The 23,877-nt window shown below is 36.7% G+C and overlaps 1 protein-coding gene across 3 annotated transcripts in view; it reads right to left on the reverse strand.

Annotated features, from left to right (window-relative positions):
- The window catches only part of ARHGAP6 (Rho GTPase activating protein 6), a 270,011-nt gene that overhangs the window by 38,677 nt on the left and 207,457 nt on the right, over positions 1–23,877 (reverse strand). For all 3 annotated transcript variants that reach the window (XM_072414316.1, XM_072414325.1, XM_072414334.1), the window contains exons 2-3: positions 16,215–16,374; positions 1,315–1,386 (exon numbers count right to left, since the gene is read on the reverse strand). In XM_072414316.1, the coding sequence (XP_072270417.1) occupies positions 1,315–1,386; positions 16,215–16,374 (232 nt within the window). The remainder of the gene's footprint in view (positions 1–1,314; positions 1,387–16,214; positions 16,375–23,877) is intronic.

The raw sequence follows: 23,877 nt of genomic DNA on the forward strand, positions 1-23,877 counted from the left end.
CAGGGAACAATTATCTGATGTGTGTATATGGCCTAATTTTGAGTGTTCACCGTGCAGAGGGAAGGGAAGAGGGTTTGGTAACCAAGCTGTACTTTAGATAAGACTTTTCACTTATATGTATTTCAACTATGCATTTAAATGCTTCAATACTGCCCTTAGCAAAATAACAAAGGAAATCTGCAGCTCATTCTAAAAACAAATGCAAGGAATTATATGGAAAGTGATTTTTTTCTATTCAGTGTATACCAGCATTACAAAAAACTAAGATAAGGCTATCAACAGCAAGGGATTTAATATAAAACACATTGTGTCAGAAATGTAATTCCTGTGATCATTCACTTGAAAAAAATGAGCAATGCTTCAGAACACTGAGCAGATAAACTTTAGGCAGCACTGAACCATCTATATGAAAAAAAAAAAAAAGACCTTTTTATGTTTCATATAACTGTGTGAGGTAAAGACCAAACCCATTCCAGGAAAAAAGGTAAATGGGTCAAAGCCCGTTAGGAAAATGTGACGGCAAATTTTAGGGTTTTTTGACCATCTGTATTACAAGCAGAAAAAGTATACAATGTTTAAAGTGAACCTGTGCTTCCCCTTCTTTTCATCCATTTTTGCACTATTTATTTGCAGGAGTGAAGAAAAGAATCCTGAACTTCTGGTTTGGAAGTGTGGACAACTACAGGTATCATCACTGTCACAAGCACTGAATCCTTGGGACCTCATGTGCCATGTTCATATGTTATGACTTGGCATGTTTGTTAGTGATCCTGCTGGAACGTTCAATAATAAATTACTGCAGCGGAGGGTCAGCAGTTGGAGTTTAAGCTTTAAACAGACAAGGTTTTACATGTTGGGATGCTTGGAGAAAGCACACACACTTGTCCTAAATGGAAGGGGAGAGCGCAGAGGATGGTGAAAAAACTAACTGCAGTCAGACCTTTCACGGTAGCACTATCATTTTTCAAAAAGAAAGCCTTGTGTCAAAGCAAATTATAAATTTATTAGAAAAAGAAGGCTTAGAATATATGATATCATTGCTCAGGTTGAAGGCTCAGTCATGATATCATTGGTTTTCTAACACATTTTAAGACTAAAAGTACCGGTAGTTTTTTTATCTAATTATTAAGGTACAAATGTGTTTACTGTTTGTGTGTTAGTTTGTTTTTTACATTTTGATATATAATCATGTTTGTGTATGCTGACATTTTGATCAGAATTTTTTTCTTGATTCCCAGTAGCTAATATTTTTTTTCAAAATAAAAAGTTTAAAAACCTTTATTGTACAAAAATAGAAAACATCAACCGTTTTACCTTTATCTTTGTTTTTCTCCTTCCCCAGTGAATCCAGTTTCTTTCTTAAAGATTTCTTCCTCTTCTGTCCATCTGCAAATAAATGAATTAAATATTTTAGGATTACATTATTACAGAAAATGAGGGTTTGTTTATCAAGGTTAGGTATGAGATTTGTAGTGCTGGAAAGGGTAAGTGAACCCATATTTGATATTTCAGTTTTTAGTAAATCCCAGAAAGTTAAATAGCTTATTATATCTCTTAGGAATTATGTTGGGGAGATCTGCCCTCTTGGAGATTTGTGTTAGGTGGAGTTAGGTGGACTAACCCTTTAGGAAAGCCCAACCCTACTCACTTTGTAATCCAAGCACAAAAGCTCAAATCAAATGCACACATTTTTTTTATTAGCATGACTGTATATGTCATGGTTGGCAAGTTATATGTTTATAATAAATGACCTAAGCAAAGGTGCATGGTTATCTTCTATGATCATACACAGGGATGGTAATAAAAAAAGGTTTACTATAAAAACAAAGAGTTCAGTTTTCACAATGGTTTGCAGCCAAAAAAAAACTGTAATGAAAAAAATCAGATAATAAAAATATGAATAACTGGTTTTATATTAGACAGGAACTAAAAGTTCAAACATTACAAGTGCCGTAACACATCAGTCCAGTAGTTGGCTTATATACGCCGTATAGCATAATTATATTGCTAAATAATGAAAATCGCCTTGACTGGATGCAACACCTATGTGAAACTAAGGTGTAGTATAGTAAAACACTTGTCTTATTTTTTTACTGTTTTGTCCCATCTGGAAAATTACTTCCTGCCCCACAAACACAAAAGGGATTACTGTAACAGAAACTCTCTCCAACATGTAGAAAACTGTCAAAAGGCCAGCGTCTTTATTTCAAGATTTGCCGTCATCTTAAGTTCCTCATGACATTTTCTGGAATTCCCCTACCTTTCTACCCAGGTGACAAAAGTCACCATGACCAACAATGGTAAATCTTCCAAGTAGGGACATGGACAATGTTTTTAAAAATTACTTGTTCTATCCAAAATAATAAAAAGTTTTTGCTTGACATACGCTTTTACTGGTATCTTTACAAAATTACAAAATACAAAAAGTCTTATTTGAGAGACCACATTAGAAACTCCTTAAGGAAAACAAGACAGCTTTTTTATAAGCAACACATGTAGCTACCTCTCATGGATGAAGCATCTGCCAAATTGTCTACAGAATCAACTGCTAGTGGGGAAAACCAGCATATGCCGACATACAAAATAAAAAGCTTTGACTTTATCAAAGTTTCTTAAGTATAATAGAAAATATATTTAACTGAAAGGTCAGCATTGACAAACTGTATTTCTCTCAGTTCAGGTTTCCTTAAACATGACTAACTTTGTGTGTTCAGGGGTGCTACACTGATTCCCTTGGACACTACTCCCCCCTCCACCCCATGCGCTTTTAGGATCAGAGAACTCATGAAGCAGATAAGGAGCCAGAACAAGTATGAGGTTCAAATTTGTAACTAAGGACACAGTAACTTAATAAAAAAGAACTGTATTCATATTAGGGAAGGAGAGACATCAAAACTGTTTTTGTACATTATCACCCTTTTGCATGAAAGTGACAAGCCTTCTGGCTCAGACTTCAGAGACTGTCTGCTGATAACAGACTAGGATGAAGCGCTCTACATCACGTCATTCATGCCGATGCTTTGTATTCTTTTCTTGCCGGTTGTAATGATCTAAACTTCTGGACACAGCTTTAATATACATAAATTAAATGTATCTGCACATGTGGTGCTGTAAAGTTTTTCCCCTCATTTACGACCTTATGTCCTTTTTCAGATTTGTTGTTAGGGTGATAGTAGACTTTTATTTTGTACCATAACTTTAAAATGAACCTGTGACCAAATTATGGACATTAAAGTATTTACATATTGCTAAAAGAAGGGAGATTTAAAACAAATTCTCTCTGACCTCTGTAGCTGCAGGCACTGTTAAGTACATAATCCTCAGAGTTGAAGCAGTAGAAGTACTAAAGTCTTTTCCTTTTCAATTACAACTGGTTCGTGTTTACATTAAAAGGCAACTGAATCATTTTTAGAGGGCAGGGTGAGCTGAGCTGCTGAATTTTAACAGTTTCAATAATTCTGCTGTGAATTTTTGTTGAGACATTTGTTCCACAGTGCCTGAAGCTGAAGTCATCAATGTCCACAGCCTGGCCACAGGTTCACTTTAAGGGTTTGTTAACACCAAATACGTTGGAAAAATACAGTGAGAGACATTTAATAACATAAATGCATAGCAAGGCAATGCTAAAGAGGAGAGGTAAGAGAGATTTCCTACTTGCAGCCTAATTAATAAATTCTTCCCCAAATTAGTAAATCTAAAAAATCATTGTGAAAAATAAAATTTTGTCCTGACCATTTGCATCTATTTATATAGGAAATCTCATCTACACTTATACACTTGTCTTTTGCAGATCTGTTGCAGTTGGCTGCCCAGTATTCAGGATGCAAGGCTTGATAGCCCAGTTGGGTAGTCTGATTTACATCTAATTGTGTTGGGAATTTCCTTGATATAAGTCCACCATTGTTTTCATAAGAATGCCTTCACAAATGCATTATGGTACATTGTTGAAAAGTCCTGTGTACTGAATTGTGGGGGCTCTGACCTGCATTTTGTGATTCAAATCAATTAATTAAAACTCTTAACATAACACAAGGCAATGCAACACAACATGCAATTACATTTTCTTTATAAATAGCTGGTCTCATGTAGCAATTGGTTTATAAATATTATGAGTGGGCTACAAAACCTTGTAAATGTAATAGTGATAGTCTCCTGCAGCCTCTTTAAAGCCACTTACTATCCACATGCACTCTAAGCCTAAAGGCATTTTTCAGGTTGTGTTGTCTAATGCAAAAAAAAAAAGAGGACCAAGCCTGAATAATGTATTTTGAACTGACCACAAAATACATGATCTGTTTTTGGCAACACAATTGACCACAAAGCAAGCTATGTGCATTTTGATGCATTGTGCTCTACTGCAGTGGTCCCCAACCTTTTGGAGCTCACAGACCACTAAATGCACAGGCTCCGGAGGAGGGGGGTTGGGGAGAGTCGTGTGTCACAACAAACTTCCCGCAGAGTGACGTCATGATGACAGAACCTGCCCACACTCAGGGTCAGATGTGCTCAGAGCATGCTTAGACCTGCGATGGGAGAGTTGGAGGGCTGTGTCCAGAGGGACAACCCTCCCACCTCCCTGAGCCTGCGATGCTTATGGCAGAAAAGGTCTGCCGCTCTGGTTGGGGCGCCCCCACCCAAGCAGAGTCTTTCTCCTGACCCCGCTGGGGTGCATCTGCCAGAGCCACGGCCAACCTGCTTTACTGCACAATGCATAAAGAGTGGTATTTACAGTGAACAGCATTTCACAAGCAGGTGCATTAGCATGGTAACATGCATTGCCATAGTGCACAAGTGTGGTTCCTGTCACTGCCAGTGGTGCCTGAGAAGATGCAGCATCTGCATTTTTTTTAAATCATATAACTAAATGGTTAACATTGTATGTGTCACCAGGTTAAGCCTTTCCCAACAGTGGTCCTAGTATGTACTGACACATGCCAAACACCATGGCTAAGTTTATTATATTTAAAACTGCTGAGTCTGTTTGAACCCATTTCAAAGCAATCATTTTCATGATCTATGCAAGACTGATTGACAGCTTACAAACCACAAGTGTGCATCCTTGGATGCCTGCTATACATCCACATACATTCATTCCTTTTCCTGGTATCCAGACTCTGTGTCTGTTGGCTCCCAGGTTTTATATATTTTTCTTCCACACTCATTGGTATCAAATTGTTGAGAGAGTGCCAACAACATACAATTTAGAGACATCTGCTTTATTTTTATTCCTACAAAATATACAGTAGTTGTTAGCTTTTCTCCTAAAAATCTAATTCGAGCAGAAGAAGATACAGAAACTGAGCCTGACATCTCACACCTGCTTCCTGGATACGCTGCAGTGCATTTCAGTTTGTTTCTTGTAACGTTAGGAGCAACAAATATCTGAGCCAGCATTTTTGTAGAGTATATTGTGCAAGAACCAGATGAAAATTCCTCAAACGCATACTTCTTTTACTAAATAACACTTTTTTAAAAAAAGATGATCAACCTTTGACAGCATCTACTTCCTACTAATGCAATGGTTTTTCTTCATTACAAAATTAATATCACAATGTTTTGCACACCTTTAGATATTCAAAACTGCATCAAAAAATAAACAGTTCTATGAAATTCAGCCGTCTTTCTAGTGGTGATCTACACATTTCCATATTCAATACAACAGAAATATGGAAGAGCAATCACATAAAAATATTAAAGAAACATTGTCACTTTGCCAAATCATGGCAATGACAGTGGGGAACCAGACATCTGACAAACCCTGAAATGTGGCGGGTGAAAAGGCAGAGGCTGTAAGAAAGTTTGGACTTGGTGACCAACCAGAGCTAAGTCTTCTATTAAAGACTTTTTTTTCCTAAGAGAAGAGTCATTATTTAAAGCATTTCACATAAAAATCATCCCTTCTAGTATTAAGGGCGCAATTAGGGCTGCCAGCGGGGTGACATGGCATATTTTTGTACCGAGCCCTATTTAGAAAGCTGGAAATTTTTTAGATTTATTTTCTGCAGCCGGAATGATTATAATGGCATGAATGTTACCAGAATATATGAATTACTATTACATACACCAAAAATTAAACTCCTACTTTTCCTTTGAAAAAGTTATAAGAAGTACAATACTCAACAGTTATTTTGGATCAGTTTGTAGAATCAGGCAGATTAGAAATTAAAGGCAAAGGTTACATGTAGCTTTACACTGGCTTTGATGGTTCTGGTTTGTGAATAAACAAAGTCGGAGCTAAGTTGCTGAGTGTTAAGGAAAGTATATATTACTCACTTGTCTAGAAAAAATGTAATATCTAAGCAACACTCAAAGTATAGGAACTAGGAATAGTCCTGTATGAATGCTTGCATCACATGACCTAGTCAGAGGGATACACTGAAAACCACCTGGGTTCCAGCTGCAAGAGAATTGCCCTGACTACAATGGAATATCTAACCAGGGTTCTGTGGAACCCTGGGGTAACTCCAGACTTTTTTTTAGGGGTTCCTTGAGTAATGAGCAGTTAGTGACTCTCAGGTCAGTTAACACGGACACCAATGATCTTTTTGGCTATCAGTAAAGATAATATTTTTCCCACTAGCCAGCAATGTAAGAGGCATTGTTCGCAAAAGTTATTAAGCTAATGTACTGTAAGTTGTGAACTTAGTAATTATAGCAGAGGTTCCCTGAGGATCTGAAAGTTATTTTAGGGGTTCCCTCATGTTAAAAAGATTGAGAAACACTTATATGTCCGGTGGTGTTCTTTTTGAGTTTGTATATACCATACGCCTAGACCAGAATAGCTATAAATTATGAATATGCATATCTACATAGTTGTTCAGAAATGCTGCTTCTCCAACTTGATCTATTGCTATGGCTTTCTTTACGCTTGCATCATAACCATGTGTTTTACCGGGAATCCTTAGGAGTGGGCAGCATACCCATTGGCTGGCAGTTGTCAGAGGCAGTACTGTCCCTTATTACCACCATTCACAAAATTAGGATACTCCCTACTATTATCTTACACCAGTCTTAAGGTGCGTACACACTTCCAATTTTTATCGTTCCAATCGAACGACGAACGATCGATTGGGCAAAAAATCGTTCGTAAAAAAGTAACCAACGACGCCGACGAACGAGGAAAATTGTTGGAAACGAACGACCGGACCGGCGGATCGGATTGGGCGACGATCGTTGAACATCGTTCGTGTGTACGGTCGTTCGTTGATCGTCCATGGTCTGAGCATGCGTAATGAACGAACGTCCGTTCACTTTCCTGTCGTGCACATAGTTCCTCTATCGCTTAAACGATCGTATCTATTGTGTGTACAATATCTACGAACGATCGTGTCGTTACCTCTATGTGCAGGATCGGTGCTATACGATCGTTCATATATATCGTGCAGGAACGTTCGTCGTTCGTTTTCCGACGATAATAATTGGAAGTGTGTACGTAGCTTTACACAGCAATTGAATCTAAGGTAAATGTCTATGGCGTTTACCTAGTGTTTGATTCTGGGACTAGTGAGAACCCAGTGACATTAGAAGAACATTCAGCAGACTCTGTTGGATTAGAAAAGTTTCTGATTTGCAGTTACTTTGTATGCCAAAACAGTTACCGGTAGTTAATTAATTCAACAACCCAACAATCATATCTTATTCATAACCCAGCTACAACAAAAGTAGTGCTCCTGTATGCAAAATAGGCTTGTTGGAAGATTCTGGATAAAACTGCAATTTTAAGAATTTCTAATATGTACTGTGCTATTTTATACCATATAAAATATTAGAAAATGAAAAAAAACATAGTTCTAATACTTGAAGAACCACATCTTAAAGATATGTTGAAGCTACCATCCTAAAGATATGTTAGAACTGTCATTTTTACCTTTTCTTTACTACTAGTGGTAAACCACTGACCTGGAACAAGCATGTGCATGTAACATGTTATGTACATGATTGGTCAGAGTATGTGACTCAAAAAGAAACAAAACTAAAATCAAGGTAACAGCCGTGTAGCATGCACCAATATAAGGATACTGGGGCACATCTGGCCACTAAACTTAGCATGGACCTCCAATACCATTAGTAAAATATATGTTGTAAAACATAACAATTGGTTTTAGCTGTTGGAGCCCAGTGTTGGTACTGGAGCCAGTATTTTAGGAGCTATACAAAGTGTAACAGTTTACCACTCATTCACACCCCAATAGTTTCTATCTATGCACTATGCATCCAGGGACTGATGACATTTTTTAATTCACTATACTACAATATACATACTTACTTTTGGTCTGGTAGACATATATTTTTAAAAGTGTTTCTTTTTTACTGTGCAGTATTATCTCAAGCAAAATAATAGACCGTGCCAAGCTTATCTATATAAATAAATGAGTGACGAGAGAGCAACCATGAATATTTACTGTATTGTATTTGTAGATTAGTAGTGTTCTCATGGCTGCTTATCTACAGGTACAATACAGTAAGTGAGCATTGTATACTTATGGCAGGATCACCCAATAAAAAAAAGAAAACCTTCAAAAAAGGAAAACAAATTCAGCCACCAATTGGTTGGTAAGCTGCAAAATAGAATTGTTACAAAAACCTTTGTGTAGTTTAGAGTTAACAAATGTTATATTTTAAAAATTGAAATTCAGTTTGCCTGCTATGAATTTATAAACCTTTTAAAAAAATTAAACATTTTTCCCTTTTATGGAGGCGTTGGTTTGCAGAACTCTCCTGTAATGAGAGTTTGTAATGTAATTTCCTGTTTATGCAATTGGTTTACTGATGTTCCCAATAGTTTTTCTCTTAATAAAACACTGTGACTAATCAGGAAACCAGGACAACTTTTTCACAGGACTAAATTCTGATTTAAAAAACTGGAACAAAAAAAAAACAGCAACTGGATTTGGTACCTAATACCCTGGTTGATAACGATGGGTAATATCTCTATTTTCAATTTGCTTACGTTGATTATACCAAAATGTTACAGCATTGTTTGAGATAAAACCATTCTGATATAAAACTTTTTTTTTGTTTACCAGTATATACCATTTGTTCTTCTTTGTGTTGGCTACTGGAAGATCCTTCTTTATATAAACATGCTTGCTTGCATCACTTATAATGGGAGAGGGAAGGACACGCTGTCATTCCTGGGAATTTTTTCAGCCCCTATTCCTTTTGATAATTGGTACAGTGGAGGTGTCTGATAAGGTCTAATTGTACAAACATGATGGTCACTGGTAGAAAGAAACAAAATCAGCCGTAGTCATCTTCACCAATACATTACAAAGGGTTAATAGAAGATTTTTTTACTTACATATGTCATGGAATATACCTAGACTATAGCTACATGGAAAGCATTTTAAACACCTTTAATTGTGTTTGCTTGCAAAGTAAATTATATGTGGCTCACTTAAATGAATAAACAGGTTAACTCCTGTACCAGACTAAAAAACATTACTTTACTAATCTGTCTAAGCAAAGCTTGGACTCATTTGCAAGGGATTTGCAAAACCTATAAATAAACACCAGGCAGCAAAAGCAGGATCCACCGAGACAGATCTTCTATCTGTGTTGGTCTCATGTCTGCAAGTTATCTTTACTTAGCCAAGGCTTCAGGATGCATTGCTGCAAGATTTCTAAAGCACAGTTATTTTTAGTAGTATACTTGGTTATTTGTACACATTTTTATATCATTGCCTCTCACGCGGTATTTCACACGGTATTAACAAAAAGACCCCTCTACAGAGAGATCATAGTGTCTGCTGAGAGCCTAGTACTCTGCCAGGAAGGTATATACTTTCTGCACTTATTTATCCACTCTGATATCCATCATAAAAATGGCTTTGCTTCCAAGAAAACAGGGCTTCTGAATATGTAGGAAAATGTGACCCTCCCCTTGTGATAGCATTTGGCTGCAAGTAGGCAACTGCCAGACCCAAACATTGTCATGGGAGGAGGGTCCTCCAACTGGGTAAAATCCAACACCAGAGACTACTAAAAGTTCACTTCTGCAGTGGGGAGGTAACAAGGGAGCACAGATGGGTGAATAAACCATCATGAAGAAGGGTCTATTGTTTTGTCCTCATCTGGCAAAGTGATAGGGTCTTAAGGCTAAACATTCCCCCCTAAACTGTCCAACTTATTATAGTATACACAGGTTTATTAATTTAATGGAGCACTTTAGCCTAAATTTACAACTCTAGACAAACCCCCATGAGTACATTTCTTGTGAAGCCATTATCTTTAAAGATTTTGCAAGAACTCATTTTAGAAGCAGAAGGTTAAAAAAGGAAACATTTCAATAATATGTGAATTTGAAACTTAATCCAGATTTTCTTAATGTGTTAAATATACTCACAAATTTATAACATTTAAACAAAAATGTGTAATCAGACTTATTTAGTAAGTCAATTTAAAGCTAGGGACATCCATAGTATACATCAGTACAAAAGGATTCCTAATGTAAAATTTAAACTGACAGGTGTTCCTAATGCCTCATCTGTAGATGTTATTTGAATCAGCCATAAACTTAGTGGAAATTTGACAAACCTGCCAAGGTTAACATTTTCTGTGAAATGTGGTACGACTCAGCAAGTTTTAAACATCTGCCAAATTTAAAGGACTTTTTCCTGGAAAGTTACATAGCTTTGGCAGATTTGATTAGGTCTACATACTTTACTTATGGGGCTGTGTCAAAATCTACCAGTTTTAAGACTTCAAAATGAAAGATCATGAAAAATGCTAAAGAAAGTTAAGTTCCACCCTAAACAACTCTCATTCTTGGCTAAAATCAGTGTTGGACCAAATGTTCATTGAAAAGGTCAATACACCCAATAGTAAAATGTAACATTTAGTGGAGTTCGGTGGTATAATAACACCTGCACAGTTCATGTACTTCCTGAGGACATCAGCTGGGAGATCGGCCTGAGGTATTGGCATGATCTTCTCTCATTTGGATTTTTATTGGGATGTTTTTCCATCCTCTTTCTGCAATCTTCACAAAATCCAAAGAAAAATAGTCGTAATAGTAATGCCTGCAGTGGGCATGGAGGCCTGAAAATTCAGTGAGTGGAAACATCCTTAAAATAAGGATAGATGAACTAACTGCTGGTTTATTACTTCTGAGACCAGTTATTTGGGAAATGTGTGCAGAGGTTGCAGACTGTAATTGTAATTAACCTGATTGGATGATAATAGACCCATAGCACTAACTACCTCACCCTTCAGTCTGCAAAAGAATAAAAAAAAGCACTTGACACCTAAATCTAAACTGTATCTCTAGATGTCCAGATAGATGTAGTGTGCAAAGCAAACCGATAAAGCAGCAGGTTAGTATGATGAGGAAAAGTACTACACTTCTTATAGTCCATATAAGTAGCTGCTCACCTGAACAAGTACATATAGATTTAAAAGACAGTAGTTCTGTCCTGCTATTAAGGTTCTTGTTCTAAATCTCTCTTCCCAGGGGGACTGACCTTCCATTATTTTTATCTAATTATTCAGTGAGACAATAACGACCATACAACTAACTTCAAGATTTGGGCTGGTGCTGTCTTTGTTTTTGCATGAGTCTGCAGTGATATTAATAATAGCAAAACTGACTGCTGATGCCTGTCATACATGTTAAGACCAGAACTTGTAAACCAAAGACAAGCCAAGAACCACAATCAGCAAACCACCATCTAAATCAGTAAATCATTCGGCATGAAGTATGTTTAAAAGATCTGATGCCACACTGTTTGAAAAAGCTACATAAAATCTATTGTGTAGATGTCTATATACGCAGTTATTTACACTGTAAAATGTTAAAAGCTCATGGCATCAATTAGGGGAATGTACTCTGTGGAAGTATAAACACAGAAATGCCAAGTTTATTTTAATATGACGGAGAAACCCAGATCTGCATATTAAAGCCAGTTTAAAGGAGTTGTATCAGGTACAACAGAGATAGTTTTCATTAGATAGCACTCTCCTTATGAGCAGTGTTCTTAACATACCATGTGTTTTCTGTCTGCTTAATACTTGTAAATTGTTGTATCTTGCAATAAATAGTGCATTATTAACTGCTAACAAGGTTTAAAAAGGTCCCAGCACCTAAAATATATCTAAACTTATAATACCAAACATAAGGTTTCAAAGGTAGAAAGGAGACATTAGAGTTGCTCTAGATTCACAAATTTACCAAGACTCTAAAATCAAGAATGAATCTGGTACATAGCAAACTATGTTCAATGGGTAAGAAAACACAATATAGAGTTGATGACCTTGCTCACATGATGGGAAATTTCGCGAACACCTCAGAGACACTTGATACTAACCCCAGCAAAGTCAGGGTTTGCCAAGAAGTAGTGTAAGGTGTGTAAATGTTATAATGGTAAAAGGTGATTTTGGTTTGGTTATAATGGGTTACTGTTCTTTTCACATTCTATAATGCTTTACAGCAGAACTTTATACTGTCAGCATATTACTGAATGCAAAGATTATTTAAACTAAGTCCTTCATCAAAAATCACTAAAAGAAACAAGGAAAATATATACAAAAACATCCCAGGCAGACGCTGTAGGGTCATTCAGGGATGAGAAGACTAAAAAAACCTAAGTTTGTAATTAACAAAGCAAAGTTTAGAAAGCTCTAAAAATATTTAGCTGGGAAATGTTACAATAATGGTGCTTGATACACACGTTCAGTGTATGCTGCCAAATAACTTGTATATGATGAGTACAGAGCACATAAAAATCACATTGAATAAACGGATTTTGTGGTTTATCAAGTACAGAATTGTTTATGGAAACATAATGCTGACTTGTCCAGGAACAGCATGTCTTTACCTTCTACCAGTACTAACCAGACTATTTAATCTCTTGTAAAACAACAAAGGTAATCTAGAGTTCTTTTTTTGCTTACTGTACTGAAAATATTTGACATATATTTTGCCAAAGGTATGTTCTTTTTTTGGAGAGATCTAGTTGTCCGTGTAGGCATAGCTAATTAGGAAAGTGTCCTAAATTATATACTTTGCTGCAAATAGAAAGACAAGCATTATTGGCTAACCCTCATAAAATAAAGGGATAGGGGTTGGCCTATTTCTCAAACATGCAATAAAGATTTATAGATATATTTAATTCCAATACCCAGGTATTTTTTTTATTAAACTCAATGCACTGTGCAAGAAAGAAATTCACAAAAATGCAATTCCAAACTTTCCAAATGTCCAAGAAAGGAAAATGATTGCACTCTATAGGGTAACAAAGCACATACTAAAGGTAAATGAAAGGATTAGCCCCCCAGTCTATAAATTGCATTAATTGTTGATTTATAGGTGTTGAATGCTGGTGTCAAGCCCCAGGAAGTTAGTGTAATAGTACTTTAAATGGCCACAGCTATTTGAAGGCTTTAGGTATATCTAAAGCCAAAACTTCCTCTTTTTTTGGATAAAATAGGGAAAGGTTGAAATCATTATCAGTTTGTAATTTATTTGTAAGACTTCCATTGGAGAGCTTTGCTTTCACTTCCTGCCTTGCAAACACATCAGAGTCAGACAAGAAAACCAGTCCTCCCATTGGAAGATTTTGCCTTTATTTATGTAAAGGTATCATCTTACCCTTAAGCTACGTACACACTTCCAATGGTTCTCGCCTGATAATCAACTCAGGGCGATATAGGACGAGAATATGAAGTGTGTACAGCGTGCGTCGTTCATTGTCTGAATGACCGTCCTTGCAGATCCACGGACGATGAACGATCGTAATGCAAGTGAAGGGGGAGAGCGCGCAGCAGGGTCCTGCTTCGTTGCTCTCTCCCTCCCCTCTGCATAGAGCAGAACGGTTGTTCATGCATCATGGAGTGCTTAGTCATTGGAAAGGATCGTGAAAGATCCTTTCCAACGACTATAAATGCAAGTGTGTACGTGGCCTAACATTGTTCTTTGATACCAAGACTAACATTAGTCTTGGTATCAAAATTCAACAGGACAATGTCCCTAATGAGGACACAGAAACCATTAACAATCTGGGGGGTTTTATGCCTTCCCCACAATACAAGCACCCAGAACCTGACCTTACTAATGAATCAGTTGCTGGGTCAGGTAGCTATGAGTATTATTGCACAACCAGGATGTCTGACTAAAATGCTACAAGCACATCAAGTATCAGCACAATGTCTTGTAGAGACCCTTGGGAGGAACAATGGACACAAATGGACCACATTAACATGTATCTGCTTCTGGAGATAGTGTGGTAGGAACTCACAGAAAGCATTGTCCCAAGAGGGGGACTATCAGGATCACCAGGTATTTACTCATGGTTTCAGATTATGCATAAATAAAAACTTACATTAGGTCAATTATTATTGGAATACAATTCTAATATTTTTAATTTTAGATTTAAAGACTTTGGGGAACAACCAAAAATCAGCTGAATGTTGCTGTTCAATGTAATTGTTAAACGTGTATTGAAAGCTAGCACTTAATAGGAGAGAGAAAAGTATGGTCTGACACAGCGTGTATTGAAACAAATTACGATTAAAGGGTTATCATTACAGACAGTTCAACCCACATAATATTTCTCTCTGTTACTCACAAGGCTCAGTGTTTTTCTCCAAAGCCCTAGGGATAACAGCATATCTTGGGAAGCTAAGGAGCACTTAATTTGACCCCGTGTCTGTTACTTCAGAACTTAATTTTTTTTTTTTTATTTCAGGACATATAAACAGCTCCAATTTCATGTTTAATGTCTTTCTAACGACATGTTATTGGACACACAGATTCTTTAAACATATTAAAATTATTTTTTTATCAAAAAAATCTCTGTGGGTTTACTCATACTGGTAGCAATTGTGGGCATTTTGCTTCATATGTCTAGGCAGTCAGACCAAATGCATGGTTATAAAAAGATCTACGATATCGATAGTGTATATCAATTGCTTTTATTAGGACAATGGGGGAAATCCCAATTCAAACTATTTCGCAAGGCCTATAAGGTCCTCCGTCCAATGGAGCCTGCAGTTCAGGGGCGCAATTTGGATTTTACCTGTGCGAAGTGTAGGGCTAATACTGCTCCATTAGTACATAGTGTCTGGTCATGTCCTCTTGTTTCGCATTACCGCTCAATCCTTCCCTATGTCTTTTTGGTTGCTAGGAGGACTTGACCGAGGAGGGTTTGAGTAGGGGGAAGAGGGACTGGGTATTTGTCTGTCTATTAGCAGCGAGGCGAGCGCTGCTTTTGGGGTGGATAGACTCCCGCCACAAATTTATGTGGTGGTGCGTGCACTAAAACAGGTATTTTATAGAGAAGTGCTGTATGCAGAAATGAATGATGATAAATTCTGGAACCTTTCGCCACTCCATGTGGTAAATACTAAAATTTCTTTAATTGCTGCGCTCAATTTCTAGTTTGGGTTGAGGAAAGGGACAACTAAGGTTTTTATGATATTAAGCGCTCAGGGTGTTTGAGGGTTTATGGTAACTGGGGTCCTCCAGTACTAAGTTTGTCTAAAAGAATCAATAGGACTGATTTTGCCATGTTGTATATGTGTCCACTACCCCTGCCCCCCTCTTCCCCCTTTTATTTGTGATTTATTTTGGTTACATTAATCTTCTGTTCTCTGGGTAAAATGATTATTTTATGTTTTTATTTGTTTTCTTTCCATTTTTTTGTTATCAAATATGATCCTTTAGTTAATTTTTGTATGTATGTCTGTTATACAAAAACCAAAATTCAATAAAAGTTTTCATTAAAAAAAAGAATGGGGAAAAAGTTTGCATGTTGTTTTTTTTTGTTTTTTTTTACAATTTTTTATAATGTAGTACATAAATGTTATATATATATATATATATATATATATACATACATACACATTTTTTTTCTACTATATACAGTACTTACTATATAAGTACTCTAAATCTGCATAAAGGAACAGTTATTTATGTTTTACTAAATGAAGAAGTAGAATACCTTTGGCTTTTAACTACCAGCTAAAGTTAAGCTTTAACATAATGTAGAACACAGCAGTACAATATATAATGTTATTACAAAATACACACATTTTATAACTAGCTTTCCAGTGCTTCATATTTACTTGTTCCTAAAACATTCCACCTGAGAGTTTGGAGAAGCAAACCACTGCAATTCTGAAGCAATAAAGATTTCCATGATAACAGAACACAAACAGTCTGTTAGAAAAAAAATTACTCCATTAAACCAATAAAAATTATCAAAGCAAGCCCTTACCTTTGGGAATAGTGATCTGACAGCTCAAGTCGAAATCTTGCTGCAGACGGTAAAATGCAACTTCCTGCAGCCGCGCACGCTCCAACTCAGAAAGACTCTGTATGGGAACTGATTTCAGACGGACAGTGCGCCCAGACATGCTGTTCCATGTAAAATCACCCTAACAAAGAAGAAATAAAATCTTTAGCCGAGATTATGTACAGTTTGTTACATTAACAAGTAAATTGTTTCAAGAACCATTTATCTTTTTCTGCCATTGTTTCAACAAAAGTCCATTGAAGTCACAGCACTGAGCTATATTGTCAAAGCTAATCAGTTGTGACCCTATAATCTCATCTCAAGCTTTAAATAACAAAAATAACAATTATATTGTAAGAATGCCAGAGATGTGACGTTTGATATGTCCCTATCATTTACATTTACAACTACTCCAAGGAGTTTTATCACTACTACCAATGTAGTCTGTTTGGGACAACAGTGGACCTCCTTACCATTATTCCTAAACAAAAAAATTTAAATAATATTATGTGGTGCTTTTATCTGCCGCTACAAAAAAGATTCTGACGTTAAGGATGAGCATACAACCTCTCTTGCAGCCTTGTTGAAGGCAATTCATCTGCTTCCAATGTAATGTAAGGAAGAGGATGTGCAGATTTGGCCACTTAAGACATCTTACTAACAAACTGACTCTCCCTGTTGGATGTGAAAGTGCTGGGTACCTTTTGGTCGGCCCAGGAAGGGCGTCCATGGCTTTGTGTTATCTCCAGCATGCTGGATTGGAGCTTACACTGGGTGTTTTTCTGGGATTTGGTTCTGGTTTCTAAATGAAGCAGCACTTTCATGCATAGGCCAAACAAAAAAAAATTACTATAAACTGAAGTTACAGATTTTTATATTTAAAAAGAGTATTTTTCTTTTTTATTGTACTACTGAAATCCTTTCCAACTTCACATTCCAGGCTCCATTTTTTTTCAAATCTCTTGGTAGACCTTAGTCTTAATTTCTCTGGGGCAAGAGCATTTGCTTTATTATGGCCCCTAATACTATAACTAATGCTACCAGCACTAATTTTACCATTTTGAAGGAAGATTTCACAGTAACATAAGTACATTTGATCCAGTTTTTATTTCCAATCTGATAGACTGATCCAGTAAAATGATTGGATTGCCTGTGAATGTGAAGTGAATTCAACAGAAGATTGTTGAAATTGACTTTTTGTCCTCCATGGGACTTGGAGTGGTCAGACGTCTTGGTTAATTTCAAAATTATATACATCAAGTCTGTGTAAAAACAATGTAAACATTTTCATCTGCTGCAGCATCCTCAGCATGGTCCTAGCTTTACCCATCCTCACCCATGCCATCAACACCACCAACAATGATCAGGACAGAATATTGTACATACCGGTGTCATGTTTTGGGCCTGACAGATGGCAGATCTATCAGACTAGCACAACATTCTGCTTGTCTGGTTTACATTTTTTTTTTCAAGCTAGTTGATACATTGTTTTTATACTATCTCCTTATAAATGATCATAAAGTATACATTTGTAGAGTTATTAAAGTCTTAGGTTGGCCCTCTAAGAACTCTGTGCCTAAAAATATCCAAACATGACCACTGCAGCTGTAATCTGCAGTTAAATCTAGCATTATTGTTCCTTCCGACAGATGCTGTAAATAAATATTCATAATTAGTAAGGATCTTACTTTAGTTCTCTACCACTGTTTGTTTAACCAACAAACAGTGGTAGAGGGGCACAGTTAGCCACATACAGCCTGTCAGGTATAACTAATGCCAGCATGTCCTTCTCAACATAGACTAGCTAGGTATGGACAGATTTTTAAGTTCCACAGTTATGCCTAGCAAAAACTTTTGAAAAAAGCCAAAATACATATACTAGTTTATAATTCTAGATATATTTGTAAGCATATAATTACAGTCTTTTTGACAGTAATTTAAACTGACTTGGCAAATTTGTGTCTTGTTTTCCAACAAAATGCAAGCTAAACTGAATTATAAGGCATCTGATATAAAACTTGGCTGGCGGTTAGGCAGTTGCCGTAGCATATTAGTTGGATCCTTCAATATTCCATGAATTTGAACTAAAAATGCATTTATTTTTCTTAACATCATACTCAAAGACAAAGTTTGTTTTAAAAATACATTTGAAATGTTAATGTAAGCAGTCAAACAAGACATTTGTTTAAGTGTTTAGACAAAGTATGATGCCTTGCCAGGAATAGTACGGAGTGGAGAGCCACAATACATGAAAAATGATTGCACACCAGAATAAGAGATCCAGAAATACAGAGGCCCCTATGCACATACAAAGTGTCTACAATGTGGGGTATGTTTCCTGTGGTTAATGGAAGAATAATAATCTTGAACTGAGCTTGTGTATTTATGGTATTTTTCATTACCAAAGTCCATAGCGCTTACATTCTCCACAGTAAGAAAACAAGGCATTTATCAGAACAATGCACAGTATCAACTTTTAAGTGCACACCTTATTAGACAATTCACAGAATTGTCAAGCGAAACTAACGTTTCCTTGATGAAGCACACTTTAACACAGGGAAGAAGCACAGTAAATACTATAGAGTGCCATTTAAGTGACAGGCTTAAGTTTAATGGGCCTGCTAACATCACGTCCAAAATGATGGCACCCAGAGAAATCTAAGAACTTTTACTTATATATAACATGCATAATGTATATTAAATGCACATAACACTGTATATTAACATTTTTGCTGAAATAAAAGGTCAGGAAACGGAGTCTGTTTAAAAACCCCGTTTGTATTGTCTTTTTTTCTACCTCATTAACAGTTCCCATCTTCTTTAATTCCAAAATGCTTTAAACATAATTGAAAATAAAAAATAAGGGAAAATCTTTATATAAAGTAATAGAAACAAAAATTATTTACCTATTCCCTGGCCTCTGCCTGCAAAACATAGGTAAGGGTTTTTCTATAAAATGCTTGAGGCCAAATTTAGAAAATAAACTGTTTTATAAAGATGCTGGAAATAGTTTTTTTGTTTGATGGTTTGTAGAGTTCAAAAACGGTAATAGTAGATGAAAATATAAAGCAATCACCATGTGTCTTTAGGCACATTCTAGTATTGGGGAAAAATACGTCTAAAAACAACCCAGTTGGCAAACATACTTGGATAACTATTTTAATTGCAGTAACTGTTTTTTTTTTTTTCTTGATCAGCCAGGAGCTTTGATATATTTTGGAATTAGGTGCATCACTAATAGATCTAATGTAACCACTCTTAGAGCTTTTGTACTTGTTTTGGAAGTCTGTGTGGCCCCTTTCAGATTTGCAGTAAACTATAGTATTATACTACATCAGAGGTAGGCAAACTCTGGATAGGCCGGATATGGCTTAGCCAGTATTCTACTCCAGCCTAACGCCCCACCCCCTAGTTATTTATTGTTGGATTCGGCCTAATCAAATTGTCGCGTTATCACAAGCTACCGCGATATCATTGATTTCCTGCACAGTAACCCCAATTACTATGCCTAAAAAGCAGAAGCAACACGCAGCTACCAGTCTCCGGAAGGTTGACCTCGAACATCATGTCTTCAACCCCGAATGGACTGACAAATTATTCTTTGTCCAACGTGGCAACAAAGCCCTATGTTTAATGTGCAATGACACCAACAGCACTTTCAAGCGGTAAAATCTCAAGGGACATTTCTATGCCAAGCATGCGCACACGTACAGACTTTCATTGACTTCTAGCGTCAGCTGCCACATGCTCAGTTTCCAATGTTGTTAGCCTGTACCAAGCGTGTGATTGCAATGTTTGGCAGCACTTATTCATGCGAGAAGCTGTTCTTCAAGATGATATTTTGTAAGAACAAGCTGCGCTCTCAGCTCACTGACAATCACCTTAATGACATTCTGTTGCTAAACTCCTCATCATTAGAACCTGATATTGTATCTGTCTCTAAGAACACGCAACATCGTGTTTCCCATTGATAGTACTGTATTTTTAAATTAAAAAAAACCTTCCCTTGGACACCTTGTTTCTTCTGGCCTAGTGTGCCTTCTTGACCTCCTGAAATGGCCTACTTGTCCAAAAAGTTTGCTGACCCCTGTACTACATGCTCAACCTTACTCTCATTCAACCAGTGTATGCAAGCACTTGCATGTTGTTGCGTTTGTGGCACAGTTCTTGCCACAAAGAAGTGGCTTGTTGGCAAAAGCTTTTCTGGACGAAGAATGTCACAGCAAACCGAAAGGCAGTATGCGCAAATGCATCGACCTGTGGTGCAGTTTGCCACTCCTAGAGGCTTACTCAGGAGAATTGTTCTTTGTCTATTTAGCAAGCTTTACCCTATTAAGCCCTAAACAGTAAAAAGTGTTGTAGAAATGGATATAAAAATGTTTCAGGGTCTGTATAATAGCAACTGAGTAGAACCAGTATCCTGGCTAACTTCAGAGCCAGTGGTTAAAGGATACATAGAAAAAATGTAACTTATGTAGCTACTGTAAAATAATCTTGGAGATAATTACTGTACTGCTTACATTACTATATTAGTCCCCTTTCAAAAGATTACCATACATTTGTGGTCACATGACATCAGTTAAAAGAAATATACTTCCAACCAATTGTAGGACATAGTCTTTTTTCTGTTATTTTACTATTATAATTGGTGAGTATTTTATTGTAATAAGGATTACACAGTTCGTACACATACATATTCACCTGAAGTAACACACTGTAGCACTACTGTATATTTTATCATAAAAGCATGTTACTGGTTTGTCAGGAATTCATATAAACCTCTCCATGGCAACACAAAAATATGTCATATCTAAACTAGGTAACAAAAACAGCTAAAGAAAATATAAAGAATATGTGCAACTTATTGTTAAAAAAAAAAAGAAAAGCTAATTACAGTTAAGACAAATAGCAAGGTTTATGTACTATACAAATATGCAAAGTTCCCATCACCCGGCTGACTTAGCTAGTAGTCATATACTTGCTTCTTTGTTTATTAGATGTTCCACATAATTATTGAGTCCACAGTAAACTAGAATTTAGTATAAAATATCAATTTTAAATGGTAAAAATCGATATAAATGCACAATTAGGCAACGGAACAATTGCACATCCATCATCTATGTTATTAGGTAACTTGACAAACTAGTGATATCATTATTGCCCCAAAGGCTACTTAGGGTAACTAAAAGGTATCCAAACCCAAGACCAAACAAATACTATATCAAATATTAAATGATATATATAAAATTTGGAAGCTGCATTGGTTTTCATTTCCAAGTAAGTATAAAGCATACCTGTTGATCTTGCCAGAAATGCAATGGCCTTGTCATTTCATGTGAACTGTACTAAAAGTTATACTCCCTTCCCTCCAGCCCATTTAATGGAGACCAGAATATGTATTATGTCCAGCCAGAATGACAGCCATGGACCCCTCCATTGATAGTGTAGAAAAAATCCCCTTTCCTTTCTAATTTGAGAACCCAGTGCAGCCACTCTCACTGTCAGATTAAAAATTCAGTTGTTGTGTAAAAGACAATTGCAATAAATATAGAATATATTAAAGCTGCATTTCAAGTACAAAATGGTCATTTAAACATATTCACAAGGTTATAAATCCACTTTATGTGTACCATATGCTTGTGCAAAAAAGTATCAGTGGCAGTATCACTATCCTGCACAATACCTGTGCAGATTACACAGCTGCTGGAGGGACCTATTAGCAGAGGTTGGACTAAGTTGTCACCCTTCAAGTCCAAGTCGAGTCCCAAGTCAAGTCCACAAGAATTCTTCCAAGTCATGCCCAAGTCAAGTCACTTAATTTATCCCCATTCGTCCCCATAAAGAAAGAGAGCTCTGATCCTGTCCTTGAACACAGGATCGCAAGTCCACAGCTTTCTCCTCTGACAGCTGAAGGGAGGAAGGCAGTGAAGCTTCTGTAACACCACCTTCCTCCTCCCCTTCAGCTGTCAGAGAAGAAAACTTGAGCCGCATACACACGTGCAATTCTTGTTGTCTTTCACGATCCTTTCCAACAGTAAGAACCACACGATACATGAACGGGTGCTGTACATACAGCACCGTTCTGCTCTATGGAGAGGGGAGGGGGAGAGCGACAGAGCGGCACCCTGCTGCGTGCTCCCCCCCTCCCTTGCATTAGGATCGCTCATCATTCATCGTTCGTGGATCCGCCAGGACGGATCCATGGACAATGAACGACGCTAGCTCTACACAGGTCAGATTCTCGCCGGATATCCGACTGAAGCCGATTATCGGGCGAGAAAAATTTGACGTGTGTACGTAGCTTTAGAATGCAAGAAAGGCAGTGTTACAGAAGACTCACTGCCATCCTCCCCACCTTTCTTGCATTTAAGATTTGCTTCCTTCCCCCTTCAGCTGTCAGCAGAAAAAGCAAGTGGCTGGGGAAAACCCCCGGATTGAGTTGCAAGTCATTCGACTTAAGTCGGACTCGAGTTGCAACCTCTGCCTATTAGGTCTTATTACTGTAGGCTGTCTGCAGAAATCTAGATGGGAGGTGGATACAAGACTAGTATCCCTGCACAAGTATGAGAGAGAACAGCAGTGACTGGTCTTGTTTACATCTCCTTCACACAGGCAAGGTTTCACACCGATTACTGCACCAATCTAAATGACATACATAAAGGACACCAAGATTCACTATCCTAGATTTTCCTATCCTGGAGTTCAACTTTCAAGACATATTGTATGGAATGTAATAGTAAAATAAAAACGTGTATTTTAAATATGAAACCAAATTATCTTTACTTTTCACTTTAGACATTTATATATTAGAAATTTTGACAAATATATTTCTTCAGATTGTATTGGTTTATGTTTTCTATTAACATTTTTACTTCAGATGTCCAATTGCTACAGTAACTAATTAGCAGCAGTAGTCATAGTCAAATCATGCTTATCCATAATCCATTTAAATTACTCCCACCTAATTGAACAACACACAGCCTTCTATCAAAGCCTATTAGCCCTGGCTAATAATCTTATTTTCCAAATTATCTGTGAAACCGTTATAACAATGAACTTCCTTTGTACGGAGCAATCTCTGAAGACAAAACCTATTCCAAATCTTATCTCCCTTTATTTATTACTAATGGTTTCATTTGCCAATTGGATGCAGATGAAAACCGGATCCACGTTACTGAATTTGTTCTAGCACTGAAATTTGTGTAGCATACCAGAACACTGACATCACAAGCAAGCAAGACTCAAAGCAGGCTTATGTTTCTTTTTCCAACGTTCAACACAATGTAAAGTCAGATCAAATTTATGTATTTCAGGTGTACATTATTACATTATTTAAATTATGCATTGTCTGTGGATAATTCCAAACAAAAGCATTATAATATAGAGTACTTTTTTTTATAATACCTAAATTCATTCATTCAGTGAAGTTTTATACTTAAGCTCCATCAACATCCCAACTTTTACATTTTTTTAATAGACACAGTTAAAATAAATACTATTAACATATTTCTTCCTAACAACTATACATTTCCTCTAAAACAGTAATAAATGCACATTTCTGATGTCTAAATCCAGAGCAGCTGACTTGCAAGTGCCAGCTCCACGTAACATAGTGGTATTTAAATCTAAAAGTGTCTAAATACAC

The sequence above is a fragment of the Pyxicephalus adspersus genome, chromosome 1 (assembly GCF_032062135.1).
Source record: "Pyxicephalus adspersus chromosome 1, UCB_Pads_2.0, whole genome shotgun sequence".
Classification (NCBI taxonomy): Eukaryota; Metazoa; Chordata; class Amphibia; order Anura; family Pyxicephalidae; genus Pyxicephalus; species Pyxicephalus adspersus.